Source organism: Camponotus floridanus, unplaced genomic scaffold, assembly GCF_003227725.1.
Source record: "Camponotus floridanus strain SB8 unplaced genomic scaffold, Cflo_v7.5 scaffold28, whole genome shotgun sequence".
In the NCBI taxonomy this organism is placed as follows: Eukaryota; Metazoa; Arthropoda; class Insecta; order Hymenoptera; family Formicidae; genus Camponotus; species Camponotus floridanus.
This window is the reverse complement of record NW_020229414.1, coordinates 2,262,676-2,288,616: the sequence shown is the minus strand read 5'-3', so window position 1 is coordinate 2,288,616 and position 25,941 is coordinate 2,262,676. Positions and strand designations below refer to the sequence as shown.

The following is a 25,941-nucleotide window of genomic DNA, read 5'->3' as shown; positions in this document are numbered from 1 at the left end:
ATTTTATTCATATATTTGTAAATAGAAATTAATAGTTTTCGTAATAATTATATACATACACACTTACACACACATATTTATATGTATGTGTGTATATGTATGTATATATAATTATATATAATTATATATAAGTATATATAATTTGAAATTAATTAAAAATTTGTTTTTATTTTGTCTATAGAAACGTGAAAAATACGTTTCCTTAAGTATGGTTTTAAAAACGTCTCCATAGAAACGTTTCCTATTAATACTTTACGGTTAAAAACATTGGACACGTATATAAAACGAACGTGTGCTATCTGTGTGTGGCTTCTGATGACAAGCAAAAGTGTCGACATCGCATTTTATCACAACAAAGTTGTTGCTCGACAATTTGTCATTCGCAGTGCAAAATCTTCATTCATATTCAGCACATCGCAACATTTGAAATAGCTCGAAAAAAATTTGATTTGCATTATAATATCGTATTGTATATGAGCAATAGATGATGCACGCGCGGCAACATGTAAAATGCATAGAAGAAATGTTACATTATCTCGAGTATTTGCCTTTCATCTGTCTCTCATCTATTTTTCAATGCGGTTAGATTCCTCGAGATTGGAACGACGCAATTTGAAAAATCTTTTCTCCTCGAAGGAAGAAGCGTATGATTCGCGTGTTTTTCAACTTTACTCAGTTTCTTCCTATTACTAAATACAACTATGTGGAAGAAATTTATTTATTGCAATAAAAAATTGTAAATTACGTTAATACTGCTTACATAGCTGCCCGTAAAATCCCTATCTACTTTCTCGAAATTTGAATTAAATTTCAGAGATATGTCACATATATAAGATTAAAAATATAGTGAGGAAGATTGAAAAGATTCTATGATGTAAAATCACAGTAGGAATATATGTAAAATGATCGATTAGAACTTAATTCAACCAAGTTCTAATTGACACTTCTACTTCTTTCTACTTCCGCTAATACATACTAATCGCATAATTCTGCCCCCATCTTTCCTCTTATTAAATAAGAGTACGCTAGAAGAAAGCAATACTCTATTTTTTGCCGATTTAAAGCTATACCGTTGCAGGTTTATAGTATACGAATGTGCGCCTCAAATATAATTTGATTTTAGTAGCTCCGATATATCACATGATGAAGGAAGGAACGACAGTAGAAAGGAAGAATATATAAAAAAAACAGCGCCTTGGAACATTCATTTGTTTTCCGCTTCCGTGGCCGCGTTTACGCTCTTCCGCGATCTTATACTCGATCTTTGTATCATGCTGCTCCTCAAGGTTTCTCCGCGGGTGGACGCTCTCATCGAACTTCGTAGACTGCTGCGTTCGAATGATCGGAAGATGGCCACCGGTGGCACTTCGACGTCTGCAGGCTTTTTCCTAAAAAAAAAAATACATATGAATATGATATCTTTTTCAGAGAAAAAAGTCTATTATTTTCTACTACAACTGCTACTAAAATTATATTGCACTTAATTAAAAGGAGAGAGAAAATAGAGAAAAAATATGTCAAGTTTGAAATAAATAAAAGAGAGATAGAAGAAAAATGTTTCACGAAATATAATGTAAATGATATTTTTACACACATGTATTTAATTAATGTGAAAAAAATGTGATACTTACTTCGAGAGACACGGCATATCCCACAACTTTTGATCTTTTCCGAAATCCTCGCCATCCTGCAAGGTTTGCGGCAAATCTTTATCCAGCGTCTCCGGTAACAGGAGTGTCAGGAGACCGCCCAGGATTCCCATAGTGCCCAGAACCAATAATGGAAGAATGGAAGAGACAATGTCCAAGTAAACGACAAAGGGTGCGAGGATACTAGCGACATATCCCATTATATGAATCAAGGCAACCCCTTGTGCCCTTACAACTGTTGGCAACACTTCAGCCGCATATTGAAGACCGATATTATACGAGATGTTGACCCAGAATCGGCCAACAATCGCTAGGGTGGCCGAATAAATATCTGAAACGTTCAATTAAAACGAAAGAGATTATATGAATTGCAACATAATAGCCTGAAAAAGATATGTGAATATAATTCTTGAAGTCTATATCTTTGGTGCACCTGTAATAATATTATAATTTTATAATTTCTATACTTATACTTGTTGAAATCAAAAGTTTTTAATTAAATAATATATAATTATAATATATAATTATAATTATAATGTATATATAGCGGAAAGAGAAGAATTAATGTGTCCACTCACTGTTTGAAACCGCACTCGCCCAAATGCTGAAAATTCCGGAAATTACCATAGTACCGCAGGCCAACCATCGCCTACCCCATCGATCCAAAACGAGGGTAAGGAACGTATCGGCGGGTAGTTCGGTAAATGCCGCGATGGTAAATGTCATGAAGACATCTAGTCCGAGATTATTTACGTTTCTAACGTGACCATCGAATACCAGCGATATCGCCATCCTGCAATTGTAAGATATGAATAAAATGCAGATTTACTTTCTGTCGAGCATCTATTATTTTATCCGACATATTGGCATTTAAAATTTTTTATTATATATTTTATAATCGCATAGCATTTAATCTTGACATAAATTTTATTTCATAAGCGGAAGAAATATTTTCATCGATGCTCACCAGATGAGAATGAGGAGGATCGTAATGTTTCGCAAGCGTGGGCTCCTAAATAAATCCACTACAGAATAAGTTTTGTCCGCTTCCTGTTCCTTGCACACTCTGGCGCAAGTTTCCTGTTACATCGACATACATTCGTAAATTTTTATCATTAAATTCGACAACAAGCTTTCTCCGAAAGCGAGAAAAAGGTGGCAATAAACGTGCGATTCTTACGCGGAATTGTTGATAGACGTTGTCGGGCACTTTCGTGCCGTTCATGCGTTCGAATTTACCCAGGATCTTGATGGCTTTCTCCACTTGACCTTGGCTGACAAGCCACCTCGCGCTCTCAGGCACCAACCAAGGAGCCGCTACTGCCAGAACCAGAGGAACGGATATGGCGATGCAGGTCATCCTCCAGTCGGCCAGAAAATATGCGATCCACGGTAAGACGCAGGCGGCGAACGTGAAGAAGAGAGCTATCGACATGTTCGCCACAAAGGTACGCCATTTTGGTCCTACATATTCCAACACTAAAAAGACACACTATTCTAAATATCGACATTTGCAAAGCAAATCAATATTGATTTAAGTATAGAGTCTTAGTTAAAAATAATAACAATTTTAAAAATTAAAATTGTCTGTGAAACAATTTTAATTTTTGAAATAATTTCTAAATATTGACATTCGCGAAGTAAATCAATATTGATTTAAGTACAGAGTCTTAGTTAAAATAATAACAATTTTAAAAATTAAAATTGTCTGTAAAATAATTTTACAACCTTACAAACAATTTTAAAAATTAAAGTTGTCTGTAAAAATTAAATTGTCATGAATTATAAAAAAATGAATTATCAAAAAATTATCAAAAATAATTGTCAAAAATATGTCAAAAATAAAACAATCATGTGATTATCATGTTAAAATAATCATATAATTATCAAAAATTTATATATATATATATATGTGATATCCTTTTTACATAATAATTTATTTTTCAACTGAATGTCATGTTAATCGCGTTTTCAGCAAACACTTTAAAGTCCTAATAAACTTGATAAACCGCGCAGGATATCTAATAGTTGGGGCAAACTTTTCATTACATCAATAGTCTAACATGTCTCTTTTATCATCTTCATTGTGCAATAATAAGCGCTCCGATAGCGAACTTGAAGTAGCAATATCGCTTCCTGTTTATTAGAAAGATGACATATTACATCGCTGACAGTATCGTAATTAGATCAACTAGGACTGATCATTTTTTTAATGCGCTACCTTCGCGGATCGTCCATCTGTGAAGCGTAAAATTATCGGTGAACCTAGGCGTATCTAGCCGTTCAACCAAGGTTACGAGGCAATATAAACAAATTTCAAAATGCGCTAATTGCATATACCTCTTGAATAATTTTGTAAATTTACACGATATATGAGTGCATACTTCTGATTTTTAAATTTTTTCCGCAAGTATTATGTAACAATTAATTAATATATTTTGTTTTTTCTTCTTTGAAAAAGAAGAGCAAATTGTCATGAGTTGCAAAGCTCCGACGTCGATGATTGTAGTGATCGCACGATAGGCACTAAAACCCGACTAAATGTCAGCGAATGTAACCAATCAAACGATCCTTTCACGTGCCGCCAGCAATCCTTTAATATAATAGCACGCTTCTGATATTGGCAATAATAGCATGCTTCTACCTTTCGACTGCGAAATCGGCGAAACGGAATTGACAGAAGGCGCGAGTGCGATAACCGTGACTACCATGAGTCAAACTCTGGACAAGCTTGACCTGAAAACTGAATCGAGTGATTGGAATCGGCTATGATTCGCGATAGTCGAAAATTTAGGATACAATTGTCCGCATTAGATTGCCAGTTCGTCAAGGCTAAGTGAAAATCCCATATCTTTCTTTAGAAATGCAATATATGCGTGCATACAAGCATGCGATGTGCGAATCAAAGTTGAATTTCAATTCTCTTATGATAATGTGAGAGACTTCGTCACATTTTTATCAATTTAATTGCAATTCCCTTGAAATAACGACGATCATCGCGCTTATAGATTACGAATCTCTGATGGGGTTAAGGTTGACGTAACGGTTTGATGAATACGCAAGGAAAATGTGTCTCTCTATCACAAGGCATTGTTCTTAAAATTGGAATATGAGAAATATTCGCTTTGAATGGGAACGCGCGTAGAGTTTTCATCGCAACTTTTTCTTTATAATCGTTGATTTCATGACAAACTCGTTAAAACAGCGAGAAATGATTCTAAAAGTTTAATTGATTTTGATTCTAAAATTCTGCTAATTTCATTTGACGATAATAGAATATCGTTATATTTAAGATAGGTTTCAAGTAGTGCGATCTATTGACAATCGAAGCGGCAATTATATTCGCATTATTGTATTTAAATAGTCATGCTAATAAAATATTGTGAGTGAATCATAATTAATCCTTTATCGCTTCTTTACGTTTTTTCTAATTAATATTCATATCCGAATAAAATGCAAGCGCAAAAAGGGGAAATCTTCGCATGCTGGATTAATAATTAGCCAATTATTTTTGACGAGGTCATTATCATTGCCGTAATTCTATAATCATAACTGATGACACAACTTTTATTATTTAATCTTATCCTTTCAAACACATATGTGTCGCAAGACACGTTTCACGATGAACACGTATGTATCTTCAAAACAGTAAATTCCATAAGAAAGAAATTACTTATCGCTAATAAAAGAAATCTTTTTTAAATAGAAGGAAATTTTTTTAACTATTTCTTCTACAAAGAACCTACGCGCGAATATGCATCATATATATACCTAATATGTACATCATGGTGAAGCAATTATCGAAGGCGAAGCCGACGAAGAACCGGCACAGCGCAAACTCCCAGAAACTGTTGGCCAGCACAGTCGCGACTCCTGCTAGAAATCCGGTGATATTGGCACCGACCAACGCCGGTATTCTACCGTATCTGTCAGCGATCCATCCGAACAAAAGGCCGCCGAAGATCGCGCCGACGAAGAAGACGCTCTGGGCGGTCGTGGGCAACGCGCTCTGCTCGCACACCCATCCTAGCTGCAACGGAGACACGAATAATTAATTTCTCGAGAGTCAACAGAGAGTACCATCGCTATATAAGTCTATAAATTTCCGAGAGCTTAAAATGTAACTGTGCGAGAATTAACGCATTAGGGGAAGCGCGAGAAGATTTAATTTTTTACAAAAAAAAAACAGCGAACAATTCTTTTACCCACTTGACGATATAATTCCGTTTTAAATGGATTTGATAAATGTGAAAAGATTGCTTTATTATTTGAATCTAAATTAAAGCGATTTCTCTTATATTAAAATTTTATATTAAAATTTTATAGTAAAATGTATCTCAGAATCTCTTTAGAATTTCCTTAAAATCTCTTCTCAGGATCTTTTTATGTATTGCATTTAATTCATTTTGCAGCGCATTCACAATATATAATAGTAATGTGTTGTAATATATTATGATAGTATAGAATGTCTCAAAATTATCGGATGTCCTTTTAACAACCAATTTTCTAGCCAATTTAAAGGTGATTTTTTTTAACGAAAATATCGAGGCATAGTTTCCGAGTTACACACAAAAAGCAAAGCTTTTCTCAAACACTATTTTGTAGGAGGAATTTTGTAAAAGGTTTTACAAAATTTATTTTAATAAGATTTTACTTTGAGGGTTATTATAATTATTATAAATATATATATATATATATATATATATATATATATATATATATAACATGATAAACTTGGAAAGAATGATTTCGATATTTTTGCTAAGAACAAATTGATTCCACATTAATCAATTTAATCTACTAAATTCTAGGATTTATGTGGATATAACATTTTTCCGATTGTCACAAATGCTTATTTATTACATCTTGATCAGATTTATCATAATTTATTGCCATTCATTACTTGCCTACGCGATACAATTACTTCAAAATATGTTCCAATAATGTCGCGAATGCGTTTAATGAAAAGGTCGGGAAAGAGAAATGTCATTTCTTATCCCGGTGATTCTTCACAAGTTATCAATTTTCGTTTTTTGATCCGTGAGCCTTTTTATCCTTACCTCAGTTGCCACGGTTTCGTAAGGTATGTCGGTGAAATTGAACTCCCAACCATGCGAACAACCCTTCGTCGGCCAGCTTGGATCTGCATCTCTGATCCCGTTTAAAATTATTTCTGTATAATTTACATCGTACATGGTGCACTTGGAATGACCATTCTCGTCGACAGGTATCGCCAATGCAATCCTGAAAAAGTGAGCGAAAAAAAATTAGAACAATAAAATTAATGTAGGTTTCTGATAAGACAGTTCGATATAATAAGAAATGTTCCAGTAAAATGTTAAATGTTGATCACGAATAAATGTCAAGCTTTATAGGATCCTGACAGGAAGTTGAAAATGATGCCAGCAATGAAAAAGGCATATAAAGGTCTCTAATTATCGGTGCGTGCACACCTTCGATTAATAACGCACGTAATCTGACCTTTACAAGACTTACACAAACGAATAAACGCATTCGACATCGATTGCAACGCACGTACGACTTTTTTCATCCTTGATTCGCGCGAGAGCGTCTCCACTCACGAGTCCAGTAACTAACTGCGCAAGAATGTTGAAGTTACAGATCGTATGTGTAAAATTGTATATCTCTCATCGAGAAAAAAATCGTCTCTCTTTCAAAACCGTATCTTTCAATATATATTATTCAAAAATATTTGTAATAATTTTTCAAAAAAACTTATAATAATAGAAATATCGTATAATTTCTTTTTCTTATATAAAAAAATTTCTTCTTTTTTATGTACATACAAAATATAAGACTTTCTCGACAAATTTTGAATTTGTGAATTTTTGTACAATTTAAAATCAGTTTAAAAAAGAAGTACTCTGCGAGATATAAATAGTTATTAATTACGAATGATAAAAAAAAACCTGTCCACTTTTTTACGAAGCAAGCTTCAAGGATGCGAATGTAAAACTGCATGTATTCTTCATTTATCTTCGAATGAAGGTATTTTTAAAATTTAAGCTTAAATCATTAAGCTTATTATTTAATAAATTATTTAATTAAAACTTATAAAATAAATAAAAAAAGATAGCATCTATTCTAATTAAAGTTCTGTTAACAAGAATTTTTAATTTCTCAGAGAGTTTATAGAGAAACTTCGCGAATTCGTCAAAATAGAACGCGAAACATTCCTTACAATAAAATATTGCACAAGCGTTGCATTTCACGCCCGAAATAAATACAACTTTCGAATAACTTTTGCAAACTCTATCGTATGTTACAATGGCGCTATTATTCAGTATAGATTGAAATACACACAGAGAAAAATGTATACTGTATTCAAATAAATATTATTTATTTTAAGTATATCATAAGTTTGTATATCCGCAAATATATCGTAAGTTTACCACAAGCATTCAATTTAATTGAATATATTCTGAATTTTAGTAAGTGCAATATTTTAGTCAAGAATATTAAATTAAAACAAAAATTTGGTTTGCTTACTACAAGAGTTGACATAAAGTAAGTTTGATTTTTCTTTGATACAATGTTACAATATTCTTGAAGAGAAAATAAATTCTTCTTTTGAGTACATGATAATGAGATTTTCTAACACTTGTGATGAGTATATTTTAAGATTATTATCAAGAATATATTCTTTATTGACGAAAACTATTACATAAAAAAAGAAAAATAAACTGAGTAATCGCTTTTCTTGGCAGTAGAATGATATTTTTCTCAGGAACATCCTACATGTATAAAGTATGCATTTCTTGTCTTTGACGTGTAATCACGTGTGGCTTTAGCTTATGTCGAAAGATTTGCACAAATATTTCTCGCGTTCACGCTCTCATTGCTTATACGAAGGTTTCGAACGAATTTATTATCCTATATTATTATGCATTATTCCATCCAGCAGCTGGACGTCATATGCTTCGAAAGGAAAATGTATTTTCCTTATTGATATTCAATTCTCACTAATAGTTAATAATTTTTGCAGTAAATATCGAAGATATATATCGTCGTAAAGTATCATAAGGCTGAAAGAGTTTTACGAGCGACACATAAGAATGTATTTCAGAAAAGCAATGCATGTATTTTAGAAAAAGAATAAATGTATTTTAGAAAAACAAAATTTATAAAAAGTAGTTATTTTTATTTAATTGTTTGGTCATTTTTAGTTTCTAAATTATCTGTAATTTGCATAACTCATAATTGTGTAAACTCATTAAATATTCTCTTCGCTAATTTTCATTCATTAGAAGAGGAACGTCGCGATTGTTATAAAAATTATTTTTTAATTTTATTTACCTCAAGTACCACTTAATGCAAATATATTATAACAATGAATTCATTAATTATGCAAATTAATGAGTAAAGCGTCACGTACTGACTACTTGGTTTTAAAAACAATCAAAACGTCACGTTGTTGCAATATATTATCATATTGACGTTTATATATTTCTTATGAGTGTCTTTTTGCATAAATATTGTTCTCAGCCGGTCATTTATCTCTATAATACATATTATTATCTCTATAATACATATTCTGACGTCAGAAGACTATTAAATCGGACGTAGGATTTACTGCAACACGTGAGTTTCATCGTGCAATCGAATTGTAACTGCGAAGGTCTCGCCACGTGTGTCGAATTATTTTCACACTTTCCCTGGCTGATATCTCGCGCTTTGCAGTTTCCATGCGACCAAGATGAAAAGAAAAAAATGCTCACATTGACGACGACGTGGCCGCGAGGAAGATCGACGATAACGCCGAGAATAGCAAACATGTGTGTGTCGTATTGTTTAATTTTTTTTTATATGTTTATTAACGCAAGAGAGCAAAAAGAAGTCTGTTTATTCGAAGTGCAACCTAACGTTAGGAACACTTTTACAAGTTATTAACATGCAGCTATATTTCTCATGAATTTTATAGATCTTTTCAATCAAATTTACATATCTTGCAGCAATTATTACGAACAACTTATATAAATGCGAATATTGCATATGTAAATGTTATCTTTTTACGTTTTTTTTTTATTTAAACTTACAGGTATTTCTGTAATTAATTTTTTTCATAAGGAAAGGCGGTATTTTTCAAAGAGAAAATAATTCTAAATAAGTTAAATGTAAATTATATAATACATAATTTATATACGTTATCGCACAATATATATATATATATATATATATATATATATATATATAAATTTAATTTTTTATTATAAAGTCTTGCTGAATCTTTCAAAACAAATAAAGTAAAATGCAATAGATAGGGAATCATCTTATCATGGATAATCGGAATGTTAGGAAAATGTCTGTGTGTGCACAGACAATTATAACAGACTGGAATACAATCTCTTGAAGCCTCCTCTCTAATCCTTCTAATATCTATTGTAAACGGTACAACGAGACTCGTAGATTACTGCAACCGCGTTCCAAGATGTAATCAAAACGTCAAAGTAAGCAATAAATAAAGTAAACGATTCTTTACTTAACATCTTATCGTGCTACAAATGTTTCTTTTAAAAAAAAAAAGAGATAAGCAGAGGAAGAGAATATTAATTGTAATGAGAAATACATGCTGCAGATATAATTTAGCTGCCATCATGATAAAATAGTGACAGCTGAAGTGTTTCTTGTATGAAAATTCTTGCAGAACTAAGAATTTTCAATTAATATTGTCAATAAAATTGTTCTCTCTCTAGAAATATCCTATCCTAACGGTTCTTCATCTTCGCTGGAAGCGGAAGCTCAACGATTTGCATATCCTACCTCTCTTCGACAGTGAGATTCTCCAACTCGGGTACGCGGCACCAGTGTTCCTCCGGCACAAGCGTGATAAATATCTGCGAGAAGTACACCCAGGCGACGAAGAAGGCGAACGGTATCATCAGCACGAACAGGATCCTCTGATAGGTACCGAATTCGCCGATGTGCGGCAACAGGTCATCGAAGTCTATATCCTTGGGCCGCTCCGGATCATCCTCCTGGTCGCCGCTCTTGAGGCCATTCTTCATCGGAAATCCGGCCTCGGACGAGGCCGAGGCCGACAGTCCGTCAGGACTCGCGTCCTTAGAGGATAGATCCCCGAGGACTCTGCCATCAGCCGTGGGGAGTTTCTCCTGCGGTGGCATCTCGCTTTCGGTCGAGATCTCCGAAGCTCCCCGTGAGAAGAGAGGAGGCAACACTTTCTTCACACGGCGACCGCTGCGACGACTCGACTCCAGCCTTCAGGGATGCTGCGCCGCAGTTTCAAGATCGAGATGATGCCCGACCGCGCGCGATCTCGACTTATTTAAAGGCGCGCTCCTCTCAACTTTCCTCGACGATGACGGGAAGCGCTCGCAAAAAATCTCTTACGTCCCGTAAAACATGTTGAAGTTCCCTATCGCCGCATGTGATGAAACAAATCGTTATCGTCTTGCGCGTTATTATTTCTTCGAGCGCTCGCCGCGATAATTGAACCGGCAAGGTTGATCGGCTGAACGGTCGGTTGATCAGTCTTAATTAAGCGGCCGCGGACATGATGAGAGTATATCGCGCGACGAAGGCTCGGAGGAATATATCGAGGCTAATCCGAGGAAAAGAAAAAAAAAGCGGGTTAATCCTGAGACGAGAGACAACGACTGGAACGATTTGTTGCGTCCGTAGCTAGCTATATAAGCATCGATCGTAGGGTATATCCCCTCTCTTTTTCTCTCTTCTCTCTCTCTGTCTCTTTGCTGCTGCTACTGAACACAATTCAATGTTCTCCAAGTGGCATTGAACGCGCCACGGATCACATCGATCGCCCTCGTCCACTGGCCATCGTTGCTCGAACCACTGGCGTTGGCCTCTTCTCTTTTCTAGCGACGCGCACATCCTATACGACGCAGACACTCGATGGATATATTTGGATATCGATTGGATATTCAGGTTTACTAATGCGCACAATATTAATTAAAAAAGTCTTTTAGTTGTAAAACTTTTCGCGCGAAATTATATAGCTAGTCGTAATCATTTTTTTTTCTATTTTTATTATAAGACTGCACTTATAGGGTAATCTCATTTTGAACACTCTAGAAAACAGAGAATACATAATGTGCAATACATAATATAAAATGTTATAGATATCAACACATGTATGTACATATTGATATATACATATATATTAATAAGATATAAACATATTAATCACGAATGTTTATGCTTCTTTATTAAGTTCGGTCTTTTTATAAAAAATCTGTAATATCTATAAGTATAAAAAAATACATATAAAATAATATATTATGACATGATTTATGAAATAATAATTATAAATGCTGATATTATGCGGAAAAAGATTGCAAACATATATTTAAAAAACGGAAACACAAAAGCTTTTAATGTATCAAATATAAATTTAAATTTTTAATAATAATTTTCAGATAAAGATTTAATTAGAATTTTCATTAAAGAGAGAAATTAATTTTAAAACGCAAACATTATAAAAATAAATGCGAGCAAACTATAAACATTATAATGATTAATTATATGTGATCGAGTTGTTTTTTCTTAATTATTCTTCTCTGCCTTTAGCCTGGCAGAGATAAGAGAATATACAGAATAATACAAATTTGCATAAAAACAGTCTGAAAAAACAGCATCAATTATATATATATAAATATATATTGCATATGCATATGTATATTATATAAATTATTTGATTATGCGAAATTTGTGTGTGTGCAAAATTCCATTTGATATAAATACGAATAATATTGCGTAATGGCGCTGTCTGACTCACTAAATCAATTAATAATTAAATTGGTTAAAAAAATATATATATATATAATTAAAATAAAAATTATTAAAAAAAAAAATATATATATATATATATATATATATATATATAATTCCAGTACTACTATATGTGTGTTTGTATCAATAAAATATGTATATACACACCTGGAATTATAAAGTAATTGACCTGGTGAGTCAGATAGCGTTTACGCCATCATGTTACCACGAGATTTCTCCCATTTATATTTAATCAACGTTCATCTGATCGAGTGAAGATTGGTATATACATGATTTGTATATATTTCAACATGTTTTTAAAGCGCATCTTATTAGTTTATTCTTTAATAGACGATAATAGAGGGAAAAAATACAAAATGATATTATCTGTACAATTGTCGCGGTATTTTTCGAGATTGCCAAGAACAAACTTGTTTATCATGAAATCATAATTATCTTTAATTAGGCAATAATAATCATTAATATATAGCTATCTGCCGTGATATGACAGATAAAATGGCATGATTACAAGAAATATCGTGTTATGAAACTTTTACTTTTATTACGATTAACTCTTTGTCTTTATAATTGTAATTTATATGCTAAAATCTTATACACTATACTATATTTATCAGTATATAAAACTCGATTTCCAATTATTCAATATTCCAAGTTATCGTAATATTATAAAAAATATTAAAAAGTTGATTAAAAATCATTTATAATATTATATCTAGTAGTACACTGAAAATATCAGAAAATAAATCTTTTAAGAATTTTATATATGTATATATATAATATAAATATAATATAAAACTTTTCGAAATGGTAACAATTCTAAATAGGAATATAATATATATAATTATCAATTAAAATAAAATCACATTTACGATAATAAATAAATTTATATAAATTTATTTAAATCGTAAATAAATCATAAAATTTAAATTATTTGTCGCATCTACCGAAAGTAAAATTGAAACATTAAATATTTTTTTTTACTCATCTATTTTCGCAAATAGCAATTATGCGATTTGATTATTATTTGCTTTTATCAAATAGATTAATCATTAGCATTTTATAAATTCTATAATTCGAGCCTATATGTCACGCCTATGAGTCATTGTGCATATGTAATTAATTCTATACTCTGGAAATATTCTATACTCGTGAATGTATATCAGTGCTACAAAAAACGCGTGATTGTACATTTTTAGATACAGTTCTAGATCTAATCTTGCAGTTTTCACGGACTCTCCTTCCATATCGTATTTATATAATCTCGAGGCTTGGAGATCTACAGAGAAGATATTACATAATGTTTCGCACCCTGTTCTTATTCAGAAAAGCATACATATAATCGTTTACATAATTATTTGCATTAACATAATGTAACAATTTAAATTATCGTATTATTATATTAATTGTAATTGTAAAATAAGTTGATATATTTATTTGCTGCCATAATACTTTTGTTACTACATAATGTTGAATTAATCTAATAAAAAATATTATAAAATGTAGCGACTGTTTCAAGTCAATTATAATGCAAATTGCGCAATTTTAAAAATTTCTTGGAACATTGCTTGCACTTTAGAATGTGTTGTGCAACAATGATTGTCATTAGTGCAGTAACGGGAATCATAAGGAGAAACATCTTATGCATTTATATTCCAAGAGGTTTTGCAATAAACATTGTAAGAACTTTCATGTGAAAAAATTTAATACAAATTGTTTTTATTTATACATTTCGTTTGTGATCGGTGTCACAAGAGATATTCAGTTGATAATACGATATTAACATAATACAACTGATACACGTAATTAGATTAGATAATTAAATGAATGGGAGGAGAAAAAAAAAAGAGGTGAATAAATACTTATTGTTAATCTTTGATGTAAGATATAGTGTTCCTTTTATGATGCTTTCTATTTGACATAGCTTGCATGAAAGATATCAAATAATTGAAGAATAAAAATAAATAAGAAAAAATATGATCTTTTTTTTCTTTTTAAAAATTATACATTTATTTTTTGAAAGCAAAATTTTTTTCATAAATGAGGAATTAAACTCTCATCCCAAAGCTGTTGAGTTTCTGATTCATCCAGTACCCTTCTAGAAATAAAAGTTGATTGATATTAGGATATATTCATTGAGAAATATTTACATTTACAGTAATAAGCTTACACAAGTATTATACATATAGTTTATTAAGTTTTATTATAAATGATAAAAAAAAATACCATTAATTGTTTATGTAAAAGTATTTTTGTCTTATGATTGAGCAAATTTTTAACATTTAAAATGTTTAAGATTTCTGTATCACACCCTATATTGTTAAGTACCCAGATTAATCAAATTTAATATCCTCGACTCACATATTTTTATAGATAAAAAAACATAAGAAATTAAAAAGTAATGTATTTGTATTGCATATATTATGTATTATTAAAAACAATGATTTATGATGACACAATATTCCAATTTAATGTTTCTTACATATAAGTCATCAATTGAAAATTAAAATACAAATAATGTCATATTTATTATCAATATTGATATATTATTATTTGTCCAGCGTATAATATGATTTCCTGAAAAATTAAAATAATTTTGTTACTAAATCTTTTTAATGCTGTAAACACTAGTTAGTTTAAATAAAATAAAATATTAAGAAATTTATTTAGAAAAATAGAGAAAGGAAAATCTATTTCAGATTGGAAAGTATAGCTTATATTAATATTTATCATATATTATTTACCTGAAGCTATGCGCTAATTTTCGTTTTTTCCTATAAATTATTGTCACCACTACTGTAATTCCTAATAATATAATAGTGCCTATGATAACTGCAACTAATGTTAACACATGATAATCTTAGAAAAAATTTATGTAATTGTGTATCAAAAAATGAATACTTACATAGTACTCTATATGTAGGTACTGATATATCTTTTGATCGTGTTCTAAGGCACTTTGTTAAATGAGATAAAGTACCATTAACTATTGGACAATTCAAATTAAGTATTTCACAAAATAGAGGAAATAAGTCTGTGTTATTAAAAGGTTCTAATTTACATCCTGGTACAAAAGCGGGTCCATTAGCAAAGAAAAAGGGATGCATCTCCATTGCTTCATTGTTGTAACCATGTAGTCCAAATTCCGTCTGATTGTTAACTAAAATTGAATATCATTCACTGTATTCCCATTCATCATTGCTATATACTAAATATTAAATAATAATATATTAATTATTAAAAATGATTACAATAATAAATATAGTAAACACAAAATATACCTGTAATATTAAATTTCTTTTTATAATATTCTATAGCATCGTAAAGATTTTGAAATGCATATCCAACTTCAGCTATAACAAAAATAGGCCCTACACGAGTGTTATTGCCATAATGATATTTTTTCGGAATGTCTTCTTTTTTATATACTTTGAATGTATTCGTTTGTTCTGCAGCAAACTTTAATTTCTGATAAATTAACTCCTCTTTTCCTATAAACAGAATATTTTGAAGAGGATATAATAACATGGAAATATTAATTTCTTAAATAATATTAATATAACAACTCATATATTATAAAACAACCTTACCATGATTTGGAAAAATATGTAATCCTGGAGATGTTCCTACAAATATGTAATCGCTAGCATTTATGTAATTTGATAGATTGATTATTCTTTCCATAGTAACTGATGCCATGCCATGATCGCTTAAGTGAATTACATTAAGATCTGTTAAGCCATAATGATTAATTTTATCATGCATGTATTTCGTAATATTGTCCAACTTTTTTAAAATTTCATTAAATTCATCACTGCTAATTCCTACAGTATGACCATGATAATCTGGTTCCTCAATGTACAATATCCCAAAATTTATTGGGTTTGTGGGATGTACAAACCATGATATTAATGTATCAACCCTGTCTTTCCATGGAATTGAATCATTAAATGACTGAAATATTCGATTGTTAATATAATTTCCATATTCTTATAAGATTTTTATATTTTTATAATGTAGTTTCATAATGTACACACCTGAGCAAAAGTTGGCGATGTTCCTTGATACTCAAATGCAGAACCTGGCCACATCATTGTGCCACTATGCCGGCCACTTTTTTCATTTATCGTCTATATACCATACATTAATAAAACATAAATTATATAAAAAAATATATTCAAAATGCAATATATAATAATAATGTGTCTGCGAAGCTGACACGACAATCTACGAATTTAAAAAAAATACTAAGAACTCTGATAACACTTTTCATAATTTTACAGTTCCTGATAAAAATTAAAAAGAATTCCGTATTCCTTATATTAAAAAATCGAAATCGAAAAAATGATGTACAACTTCACAAATTGAACACAACACCTTTCTCTCTAAAGTACTAAAACGCGTTCAATATCATTATTTTTAGCAAAAGTTTCTGATAGTTCTGTTCAACTTCAGCCTATATATACAATTTCAGATTGATATTCTAATAATTTTTAATCAATTTTTAATGTCCTTCACTCGTGAAAGTGAACTCGTTCACACCCGACAGTGAAAATGTGTGGATAATTTTCCATAGTTCTAACAGTTCTAATAGTTCTCGACAGTTCTATAAAAGTTCTATCATTTAAATACATCTTTATCTAAAATTCAGACCTCTTTTGAAACAATTTTTTACAATTACTCTAAGTAATTTTTTACAATTACTCTAAGTAATGTTTTACAATTACTCTTTTTACAATTATTTTAGCTCTAAAGTGCTAAAACATATTGAAAATAATTATTTTTGATAACAGAAATATGAGAAATGTTATCAAAAATAATTATTTTCAATATGTTTTAGTACTTTATAAATATTGGAATATCAATCTGAAATTGCATATATAGGCTGAAGTTAAACAGAACTATCAGGAACTCTTAATAAAAATAATGATATTCAATGCGTTTTAATACTTTAGAGAGAAGAATAGATGATGATAGATTTGTGAAGTTAGCACATCATTTTTTCGATTTTAATTTTTTAATATAAGGAATGCAAAACTCTTTTTAATTTTTATCAGGAACTGTAGAACTATAAAAAATGCTATCAGAGCTTTTAATATTTTTTTAAATTTGTAGATTGTCATGCTTACTTCACAGATAATAATTATTATTTCTCTACATACCCAAATAGGAAGAATGTTGTTATCATAATGATATAACTTGTGTGAATATTTTGTAACATTGTGAATATCAGGATCATAAAATTCGTTATCTACAACCCCATGTGTTTCCGCATATAATCCTGTTGCCATTGTATGATGATTGGGAAAAGTTTTGGTGACAAAAATGTTCATCATGTATTCCGCATGAGTGCCTTCTGCTTTTAATTGATTCATATACGGCGTTAGGTTTCTCTCAAAATAGTTGTACCTGTAAATGAAAAAAAATACAACATTTTTATAATATTTTTACCTTTATATGAAGGATATCTTATAAATGTCTTTCTTTTATTTGTTCACCTGAACGCATCGTATGAAACGACTAACAACTTTGGATGTGGAGACACAGGACCTGCCTGAGCGTTGAGCAAGAAGAAAAATAACGAAACAAATAGGGTTGTAGAAATCATGGTGATGCAACTTTTAGATGATTTACAAGAATGTCATTGAAAAAAAAGCAGATAAATTATCGTCCTAACATGATGAGAGCCACAGCAGAAATACCGTTCATGACTACGAGTACAATCTGTCAGTCTGTTAATCGACTGATCGTTACGGGTGAGTTAACTTTAGAAAAAATAATAACCACGAGCAATTAGCATTTGCCACTTGACAGAACTTGTTCTACAGTTCTAGGTTATGTTCGAAAATCTTTCGCGTGGAGGAAAGTGGCATTATATTGACCAATCAGGACAAAGGAACTTTATTGGTCAATTAAACGCTACTTTCCCCGGTAGGATTTTTGAACGCACCCCTAAGGCTAATATTACATTTGTCGTACGACAAATTTTTTAAGCTGATTGGCTGCGGAATAGAAAATTTTTAAAGATTCAAAAAATTATTATCCCGCAACCAATCAATGTGCTTAAAAAATTTGTCGTACGACAAATGTAATATTAGCCTAAAGGCGGTTATGTATGGTCGCACAACCATAAACTAATAAAATAATTAGACGGAATAATAAGATGGAATTTCACGAAGAAGATGAAACAAATATGTCAAATTATGCCAGATGATCGATGGTTCGATAAACTTCTGCGACGTGGTTTCGTTTCTTGAATTGTCTTGAATCAGCTGAAATCAAGGTCAAATGTCACATAGAATAATTTCATAAATTTACGAGTTTCTACTCGTTAATAAATGCTACGATTCTTAGTTAATGCTCTCCTTCAGTTTAAAGTTGCAGAAACAGATAAGGCCTTTTCACACCAATAAATTATTTGTTTCGCACACGAAAAGGAAATATAGCAAAATGGTGAAATATTTGAATCAATCGGAGGCTATTAACATTGATAAAGATTTATTCGAAAGATACAAATTCAGCGTTGATCAATTGATGGAATTGGCTGGACAAAGTTGTGCTATTGCAATCGCAAAATCGTATCCGTTGTTGGGAAACTCGAATAAAGTGCTGGTATGTTGTGGGCCAGGCAACAACGGTGGTGATGGCCTTGTCTGTGCCAGACACTTGAAACATTTTGGATATTCACCAGAAATTTATTATCCGAAACGAACAAGTAATTTATTATATGAAAGACTGTTACATCAATGCGTCGAGAATGATATACCTATACTAAAAAATCAATATATAGAGAAAGCAACCGATCCGACAATTTTGCAGAAGTATTCAATTGTAATAGATGCTCTGCTTGGATTCAGTTTCAAACCACCAGTGAGAGAACCATTTGTATGCATCATTAATATGTTAAAAAATACAACCATTCCTATTTGCAGTATAGATATACCCTCAGGCTGGGATGTTGAGAATGGCCCACCAGAAGAAGGTGGCATAAAACCACAAATGTTAATATCTTTAACGGCACCAAAGATGTGTGCATCTAAATTTGAAGGAAGATTTCATTATTTGGGTGGACGATTCGTACCTGAGAAACTAGAGTTACAATATAATCTTAATTTACCAAAATATATTGGTACAGATCTTGTTGTTAAATTGCAAGATAATACAGAATAATTCATGCATTTAAATATCAAACTGTATATATAATTAATATATATTATTAAATATCTAAAGAATGATCTTAGATTAGAATGATTACAATTGAATACAATGTTTTCTAATTAATCTTTTTTATTATTGTACAATAAAGTTCCTTTTGCTTATAATATGTGTTTTTAAATTTATTTGTAAAGTTTTAAATGCAAAAAATATTTTTTGAAAAAAATACCATTAAATTTATGCTAAACTTAAATATTAAAAATATTATTTATTTAATGTAAGATTAATAATTTAATATAACTTAAATTAATAATTGTCTATTTAAATTTTGATTATGTAGTAGAAACAAGATAAGGGCTTCGTTATAAATTTCGATGAAAAAGCTGGAAATTAAAATCGTTGCGCGACACTCTGAAAAGAAAAATAAATAAATTGTCAAATGTCGATTTTAAAATATCGATCGAAGGTGTATTCCATTTGTAGCTATTTTCGCTCAGGATTCTTCTTTCTGATTGGTTCACCAAGGGCTTCGGAGTGAAAATAGCGTCAAACGGAGTGTACACTCCGCGACAACGATTCGTTCCTTGGTCCCTCTCGCGTGGCAAGGGGAGCGCCTCTAACCAATCAGCCACTGCCACGCTGCCAGCTGATTGGTCATTTCTACGCTCCCCTTGCCCCGCGAGAGAGGGGCCGTGGAACGAATCGTTGTCGCTCAGTGTACTTCTGCTTACTCCATCAAACGTTTTGAAGTGTCAAACGAAATGCACCCTGAACGTAGTCATATACGCGAGCTTGATGATGTCATGTTTGGAACTCACTTGAAGCGAGAGATAGAGATGCTAGAGAAAGAAAGAGAAAGAGAAGTTGATATTATTGGTTATTCCATTGCGTTGCCATGTCTGTAGAAGACATATATTTATAAAATAAATGAATTAATACATATAACGGTGTGTAAAAAAGTGCTATTGTATTTTGAAAGGGATTTAAATAGAAAGAAAAGAAAAGAAGATTGCATAAATTCACAATCTATAATATAGATAAGATTTTCCATCTTAACAGAGTTCATATTGTACATTGTAACCTTCATATTGTACCACAGAAAATCTCAGGATTATTTTACACTAAAAAAATGGTGTGTATAAAATTCCTAATTTTATGTATACCTAATTTTTGTATTTTATGCATTTCTAATTTTATGTAACTTATGAACAAAATTGTTTATGAAATATGTATATATATTTTTAAGGCACAAGAGGTTGAAGAAACTATGAAACGAATTCAGTCTCATAAAGGAGTAGTTGGAACGATAGTAGTAAATGCAGAAGGTACATGGGAGAATTTAAATGATTTATTTGTGAAGAAACTTTTATTATATCTATCAATTATATCTATTTTAGGTATTCCGATAAAGTCAACATTAGACAACACAACAACGGTTCAATATGCAGGCTTGATAAGCCAATTGTCAGACAAAGCTCGTTCTGTTGTGCGTGACTTGGATCCAACAAATGATTTAACTTTCTTGCGTATACGTAGCAAAAAACATGAGATTATGGTCGCGCCAGATAAGGAATTCATATTAATAGTAGTACAAAATCCAGTTGATTGATATTTAAAAGAAACAGAAATATATTTCAAATTTAAGATTTATTTCTTTGATTGTTAATCTATTCTATATGCTACATTTTAATATATTGAATTAGAAATTGAAAGAGTAATGTAACATGTAACACATAAATATTAATTTAATAAATTATGAGCTTTCATAGTGCTTTTTCTTTAGTGATATTTTATATTATTTTCAATTTGATAAAGATTGTGAATAAATGTTATAGTAATTATTTCTAACTTATTTATCTTTGTATTATTTATCACAATTACCAGTATGTCTTTTATTTATCTTACATATTGTATATCTTTTTTTATTTTATGATTTAATTTTAATATCGAGGTCATATTTTTATTATGGTTAATGTTATTTTATAAAAGTATACTAAAAATTTTACAATATAAAGAAATGAACAGAATGAAAATACAAAAAAAATTAAAAATTAAATAATTTGTTCTAAATGAATAAACAAAGAACAAAGTATATGTATTATCTTCAATTAGCTTATCAATCTTATCTATCAATTATTTTATCTAATATAATAAACACTAAAAGTAGTGTTCTAAAATATGTACCTTATATTTAATTCTATTTAATTATAATTTAATGTTACAAAAATACAAAATATTAATTAAAGTAGCAAAAACTTATTGAAGAGAAGTAACAAAAATATATAAATTCAGATATTTACAAATAAATAAGCATACAGTATATAAATTTATTGTTTGTTCTTTCAAAGTCATTAAATTTATTGTTTGTTCTTTCAAAGTCATTCATGATACTCCAATATAATTAAAACAATATATATATTAATAGAATAATATCAAATATTTATTTTTGTTTACTATTTTTTTTCATTTATTCTAAATTCTTGAAATATTGTGAGATACATTTCCAATTATATTAACATAAATAATATCATATAAATAAATGTCATATTATATAATATAATAATAATAATATAATATAATAGCACAGTATAATATTAAGTATATATAGTGCACATATATATAAATATATATATATAGGTGTAGTAAAATGTAGTAAGGTGTAGTAAAAAGAAATCCATTATTTTTGCATTAAATTGAAGGCTTTATTTAGCATAGTTAGAACGATCCGATTTAGGTCAAATATGCACCGTTTTGTTCGATAACTTGTTGCCATTTTGAAGGTAATTTCATTATGCCTCTCTCATAGAAACCCTCGTCCCTATTGGCAAAAAACTGGGACAGTCGATTTTCACAAGCTTCTCTTGAGGCGAATTTTTCACCAGCAAAATTATTCGCCATAGACAGGAACAGATGGTAATCACTTGGTGCCAGGTCCGGACTATAAGGTGGATGCATAAGAACCTCCCAACCAAGCTCCCGGAGCTTCTGGCGAGTTACAATCAATGTGTGTGGCCTGGCGTTGTCCTGATGGAACACAATTCCTCTCCTATTGGCCAAAGCTGGCCGCTTCTGGGCGATTTCTTCCTTCAGACGGTCCAATTGTTGACAGTACAGGTCCGAATTAAGAGTTTGACCGTAGGGGAGCAGCTCATAGTAGATGATTCCCTGCCAATCCCACCAAACACACAGTAAAACCTTCCTGACCGTCAATCCTGGCTTGGCCACCGTTTGCGCCGGCTCACCGCGATTCGACCACGACCGTTTTCGCTTGACGTTGTCGTAAGTGACCCACTTTTCATCACCAGTAACCATCCGCTTCAGAAATGGGTCGATTTTATTGCGATTCAGCAGCGATTCGCAGATGGAAATTCGGTCCATAAGGTTTTTTTGCGTTAACTCGTGTGGCACCCATACATCGAACTTCTTTTTGTATCCAGCCTTATTTAAGTGGTTCCAAACGGTTTTTTGTGCAATGTTTAGTTCCTGGGCAATCGAAACAGTGCTTACATGACGGTCGGACTCGACGATTTCCATTATTTTATCGACATTTTCGACAATTGGCCTTCCAGAGCGTGGTGCATCTTTGACATCAAAATTACCGGAACGGAATCGACGAAACCAAAATTGCGCGTGATTGGCTGTTACAGTATCAGGACCATAAACACTATTTACATTTTCAGTCGCCTGGCTTGCGTTTTCGCCTTTATCGAAGAAAAACTGTAAAATATGGCGTATTTTCTCTTTGCTGATGTCCATCTTTGTCCCACGCGCTTAAACAATACTGAGTCAAGCAATCACAAAACTGTCTCAGAAGTTTTTTTTAGTACGAAATCTTATTTTTCTAACGCCATGTAGTGTAACCCGATCGCATTTATACAACGCGAGATACAGATTACTAAAGCCATCTATTGGAAAAATAATGGATTTCTTTTTACTACACCTAATATATATACAGGGTGAGGCATCTAAAACAGGCCACCTGAATAACTCCGTTGGTAAGCCGAATACAAAAAAATTGTTCAGACAAAAGTTGTATGATTTCAAGGGGGACATATGATGGTGTCATTAGTTTAATCTTGAAGAGCCACCCGAAGGTCACGTGAAGTTTAGCTCCAACTTTTTAAATGGGACACCTTATATGCTTTTGCATATTCTTGTAGCTCATCTCAAGAGCTTTCCAAAACACTACAATTATGTTAGTTTTCATTAAATACTTTCCAAGTTATGAGGCTTGAAATTATTTTTTAATTTTACATAAACCGTAAAATATCTTGTAAAATATTCATTTTTCGATTATTTTACCTTAATACTTTTATGTACAAAATAATGAGAAGAATCAATTGGTGTAAAGAAAACACATAATTGCTTCGAACAAAAAAATGTAATTTGCAATTAACAATTACATTTTTTTGTTCGAAGCAATTATGTGTTTTCTTTACACCAATTGATTCTTCTCATTATTTTGTACATAAAAGTATTAAGGTAAAATAATCGAAAAATGAATATTTTACAAGATATTTTACGGTTTATGTAAAATTAAAAAATGATTTCAAGCCTCATAACTTGGAAAGTATTTAATGAAAACTAACATAATTGTAGTGTTTTGGAAAGCTCTTGAGATGAGCTACAAGAATATGCAAAAGCATATAAAGTGTCCCATTTAAAAAGTTGGAGCTGACCTTCACGTGATCTTCGGGTGGCTCTTCAAGATTAAACTAATGACATCATCATATGTCCCCCTTGAAACCATACAACTTTCGTCTGAACAATTTTTTTGTATTCGGCTTACCAACAGAGTTATTCAGGTGGCCTGTTTTAGATGCCTCATCCTGTATATATACACATAAACATATACATATATATATATATATATATATATATATGTATATGTATATAGTATATATAGTATATATATTACAGAATAGTACAATATATTATATTACATATATTATGCTAGTATAATATTCTGAGTTTATATACATTATTTGTTGAAGAATGTTTCCTCAGAAATGTTATATGTCCTTTGCAACATATATACATGCAGTCCTGCACAAATATTTTGTGCACAGTCTTCTTAAAATTACAGTCTAAAAATGCTGTATGATTAAAATGGCTTTGTTCATTTTGTAAAATCTTTGAAAATTCAGCTGTACTAAAACTATTATACATAATAGTGAGATATTCCTTTCATTATAAAATTATCATAAGACTTTATAAAAATCACAATACAAGATCAGTCACACATTGTATAGTTCATTATTTTCTGACCTTTTGAATAAGAAATAGGTAAAAATTACATCATCTACAATGGTGTCTCTTCAGTATTTATTATTGTATGTATAGATAATTGAATTGATATTTGGAGAGATATTAAGCTCCTTAATAGTAATACAGAAATAATACAGAAACATTGCCACCATTCCCAGAAAAAAAGAGACAATATAAATAATAACCAATATATAAAAATACCAATCACTAACTGCAAGAAGACAATTAATTATACACAAGAAACTTGATACGAAACTTTTCAAAAAGGACAAAAAGTAGAAACATCAATATTCGAAAATTGCATCATTGTTCGCATTATTGAAATATATGAAATAATAAACCATACCAATAATTGAGGCAAATAATACAGAATAAATGCGTTCTTTTGGCATTGAAGGTTTCATATGAGGTGAAAGGTTGTAAATTCGACAAAATTCTAATATTCCTGTGAAATCAGACAAAATCCCTATTGTCATAGCTATACAATATATTATGCAACAAATTATGACATATATAGGCCAGAGGCTTGCAAGAACACTGAGCGATAAAATTCTTGCCACTACAATTATAATGATAATTTCTATAAATTTTTTTTTTTAATATTTTTATAGTATAGCCAAAAATTTAATATATTAATTATATATCTGTAATGCAAAAGACTCATAAAAATTGTAAAAAAATTTTCATATTCATATTATTTTCTCAAGTTAATCGAATGCTACGATGATATAACTAGCCATTGCCCAACACATGCTCACAAGTGAACTGACAACACTAGCTGCTTGATGAACTGGAAAATAATATAAAAGCAAATTAAAAAAATTAAATAAAAAATTATATAAATTATACATATGTATGAATATGTGCGTATGTAAACAATTATATAAAATATTTAATAATTTTTTTGAATTTGTAATATGTGGTAATGTCTAATTCTATATCATTTCTCAATTTACACGAGAACCTATATGTAGCAGTAAACTTGGAAATATAACATTATATAAATGGCAGTAAACTAGTAGAAATAATATCAAAAATATTCTTGACACAAGAATTTTTTTTCTCTATATTAGATATTACTAAT

At 30.8% G+C, this 25,941-nt stretch overlaps 4 protein-coding genes across 4 annotated transcripts; 2 read left to right on the top strand and 2 right to left on the bottom strand.

Moving 5' to 3' along the window:
- Nucleotides 1-313: 313 nt before the first annotated feature.
- Nucleotides 314-11,294, bottom strand: LOC105257578 (organic cation transporter protein). The gene is made up of 8 exons (XM_011268301.3): nucleotides 10,431-11,294; nucleotides 6,710-6,893; nucleotides 5,421-5,679; nucleotides 2,830-3,128; nucleotides 2,617-2,729; nucleotides 2,228-2,442; nucleotides 1,632-1,980; nucleotides 314-1,388 (listed from the first exon to the last, which is right to left on the bottom strand). Exons 1-8 carry the CDS (start codon nucleotides 10,790-10,792, stop codon nucleotides 1,205-1,207), a joined length of 1,965 nt encoding a protein of 654 aa, XP_011266603.1. The 5' UTR covers nucleotides 10,793-11,294; the 3' UTR covers nucleotides 314-1,204.
- Nucleotides 11,295-14,853: 3,559 nt separating this feature from the next.
- LOC105257579 (bis(5'-adenosyl)-triphosphatase enpp4-like) lies at nucleotides 14,854-18,262 on the bottom strand. Its single transcript, XM_025409718.1, has 8 exons — nucleotides 17,933-18,262; nucleotides 17,597-17,843; nucleotides 16,472-16,564; nucleotides 16,025-16,388; nucleotides 15,716-15,925; nucleotides 15,340-15,594; nucleotides 15,179-15,272; nucleotides 14,854-15,011 (listed from the first exon to the last, which is right to left on the bottom strand). Exons 1-8 carry the CDS (start codon nucleotides 18,040-18,042, stop codon nucleotides 14,984-14,986), a joined length of 1,401 nt encoding a protein of 466 aa, XP_025265503.1. The 5' UTR covers nucleotides 18,043-18,262; the 3' UTR covers nucleotides 14,854-14,983.
- A 352-nt stretch (nucleotides 18,263-18,614) lies between these two features.
- Nucleotides 18,615-19,634, top strand: LOC105257580 (NAD(P)H-hydrate epimerase). Its single transcript, XM_011268303.3, has one exon. It carries the CDS (start codon nucleotides 18,792-18,794, stop codon nucleotides 19,602-19,604), a length of 813 nt encoding a protein of 270 aa, XP_011266605.1. The 5' UTR covers nucleotides 18,615-18,791; the 3' UTR covers nucleotides 19,605-19,634.
- Nucleotides 19,635-20,364: 730 nt separating this feature from the next.
- On the top strand, nucleotides 20,365-21,340 carry LOC105257581 (dynein light chain roadblock-type 2). Its single transcript, XM_011268304.3, has 3 exons — nucleotides 20,365-20,721; nucleotides 20,836-20,914; nucleotides 20,987-21,340. The coding sequence occupies exons 1-3, from the start codon at nucleotides 20,719-20,721 to the stop codon at nucleotides 21,196-21,198; spliced, it is 294 nt and encodes a 97-aa protein (XP_011266606.1). The 5' UTR covers nucleotides 20,365-20,718; the 3' UTR covers nucleotides 21,199-21,340.
- The last annotated feature ends 4,601 nt before the right edge of the window (nucleotides 21,341-25,941 follow it).

Excerpts from the sequence above, each read along its gene's own strand:
- LOC105257578 (XM_011268301.3), bottom strand. The coding sequence starts at position 10,792 with ATGCCACCGCAGGAGAAACTCCCCACGGCTGATGGCAGAGTCCTCGGG. Across the intron at positions 2,730-2,829 it reads ACGTCTATCAACAATTCCGC|GAAACTTGCGCCAGAGTGTG; the intron begins GTAAGAATCGCA and ends TCGATGTAACAG. Across the intron at positions 1,389-1,631 it reads GATATGCCGTGTCTCTCGAA|GAAAAAGCCTGCAGACGTCG; the intron begins GTAAGTATCACA and ends TTTTTTTTTTAG.
- LOC105257579 (XM_025409718.1), bottom strand. The coding sequence starts at position 18,042 with ATGATTTCTACAACCCTATTTGTTTCGTTATTTTTCTTCTTGCTCAAC. Across the intron at positions 16,565-17,596 it reads ACAACATTCTTCCTATTTGG|ACGATAAATGAAAAAAGTGG; the intron begins GTATGTAGAGAA and ends TATGGTATATAG. Across the intron at positions 15,926-16,024 it reads ACATATTTTTCCAAATCATG|GAAAAGAGGAGTTAATTTAT; the intron begins GTAAGGTTGTTT and ends TTCTGTTTATAG.
- LOC105257580 (XM_011268303.3), top strand. The coding sequence starts at position 18,792 with ATGCTCTCCTTCAGTTTAAAGTTGCAGAAACAGATAAGGCCTTTTCAC.
- LOC105257581 (XM_011268304.3), top strand. Across the intron at positions 20,915-20,986 it reads GATAGTAGTAAATGCAGAAG|GTATTCCGATAAAGTCAACA; the intron begins GTACATGGGAGA and ends TATCTATTTTAG.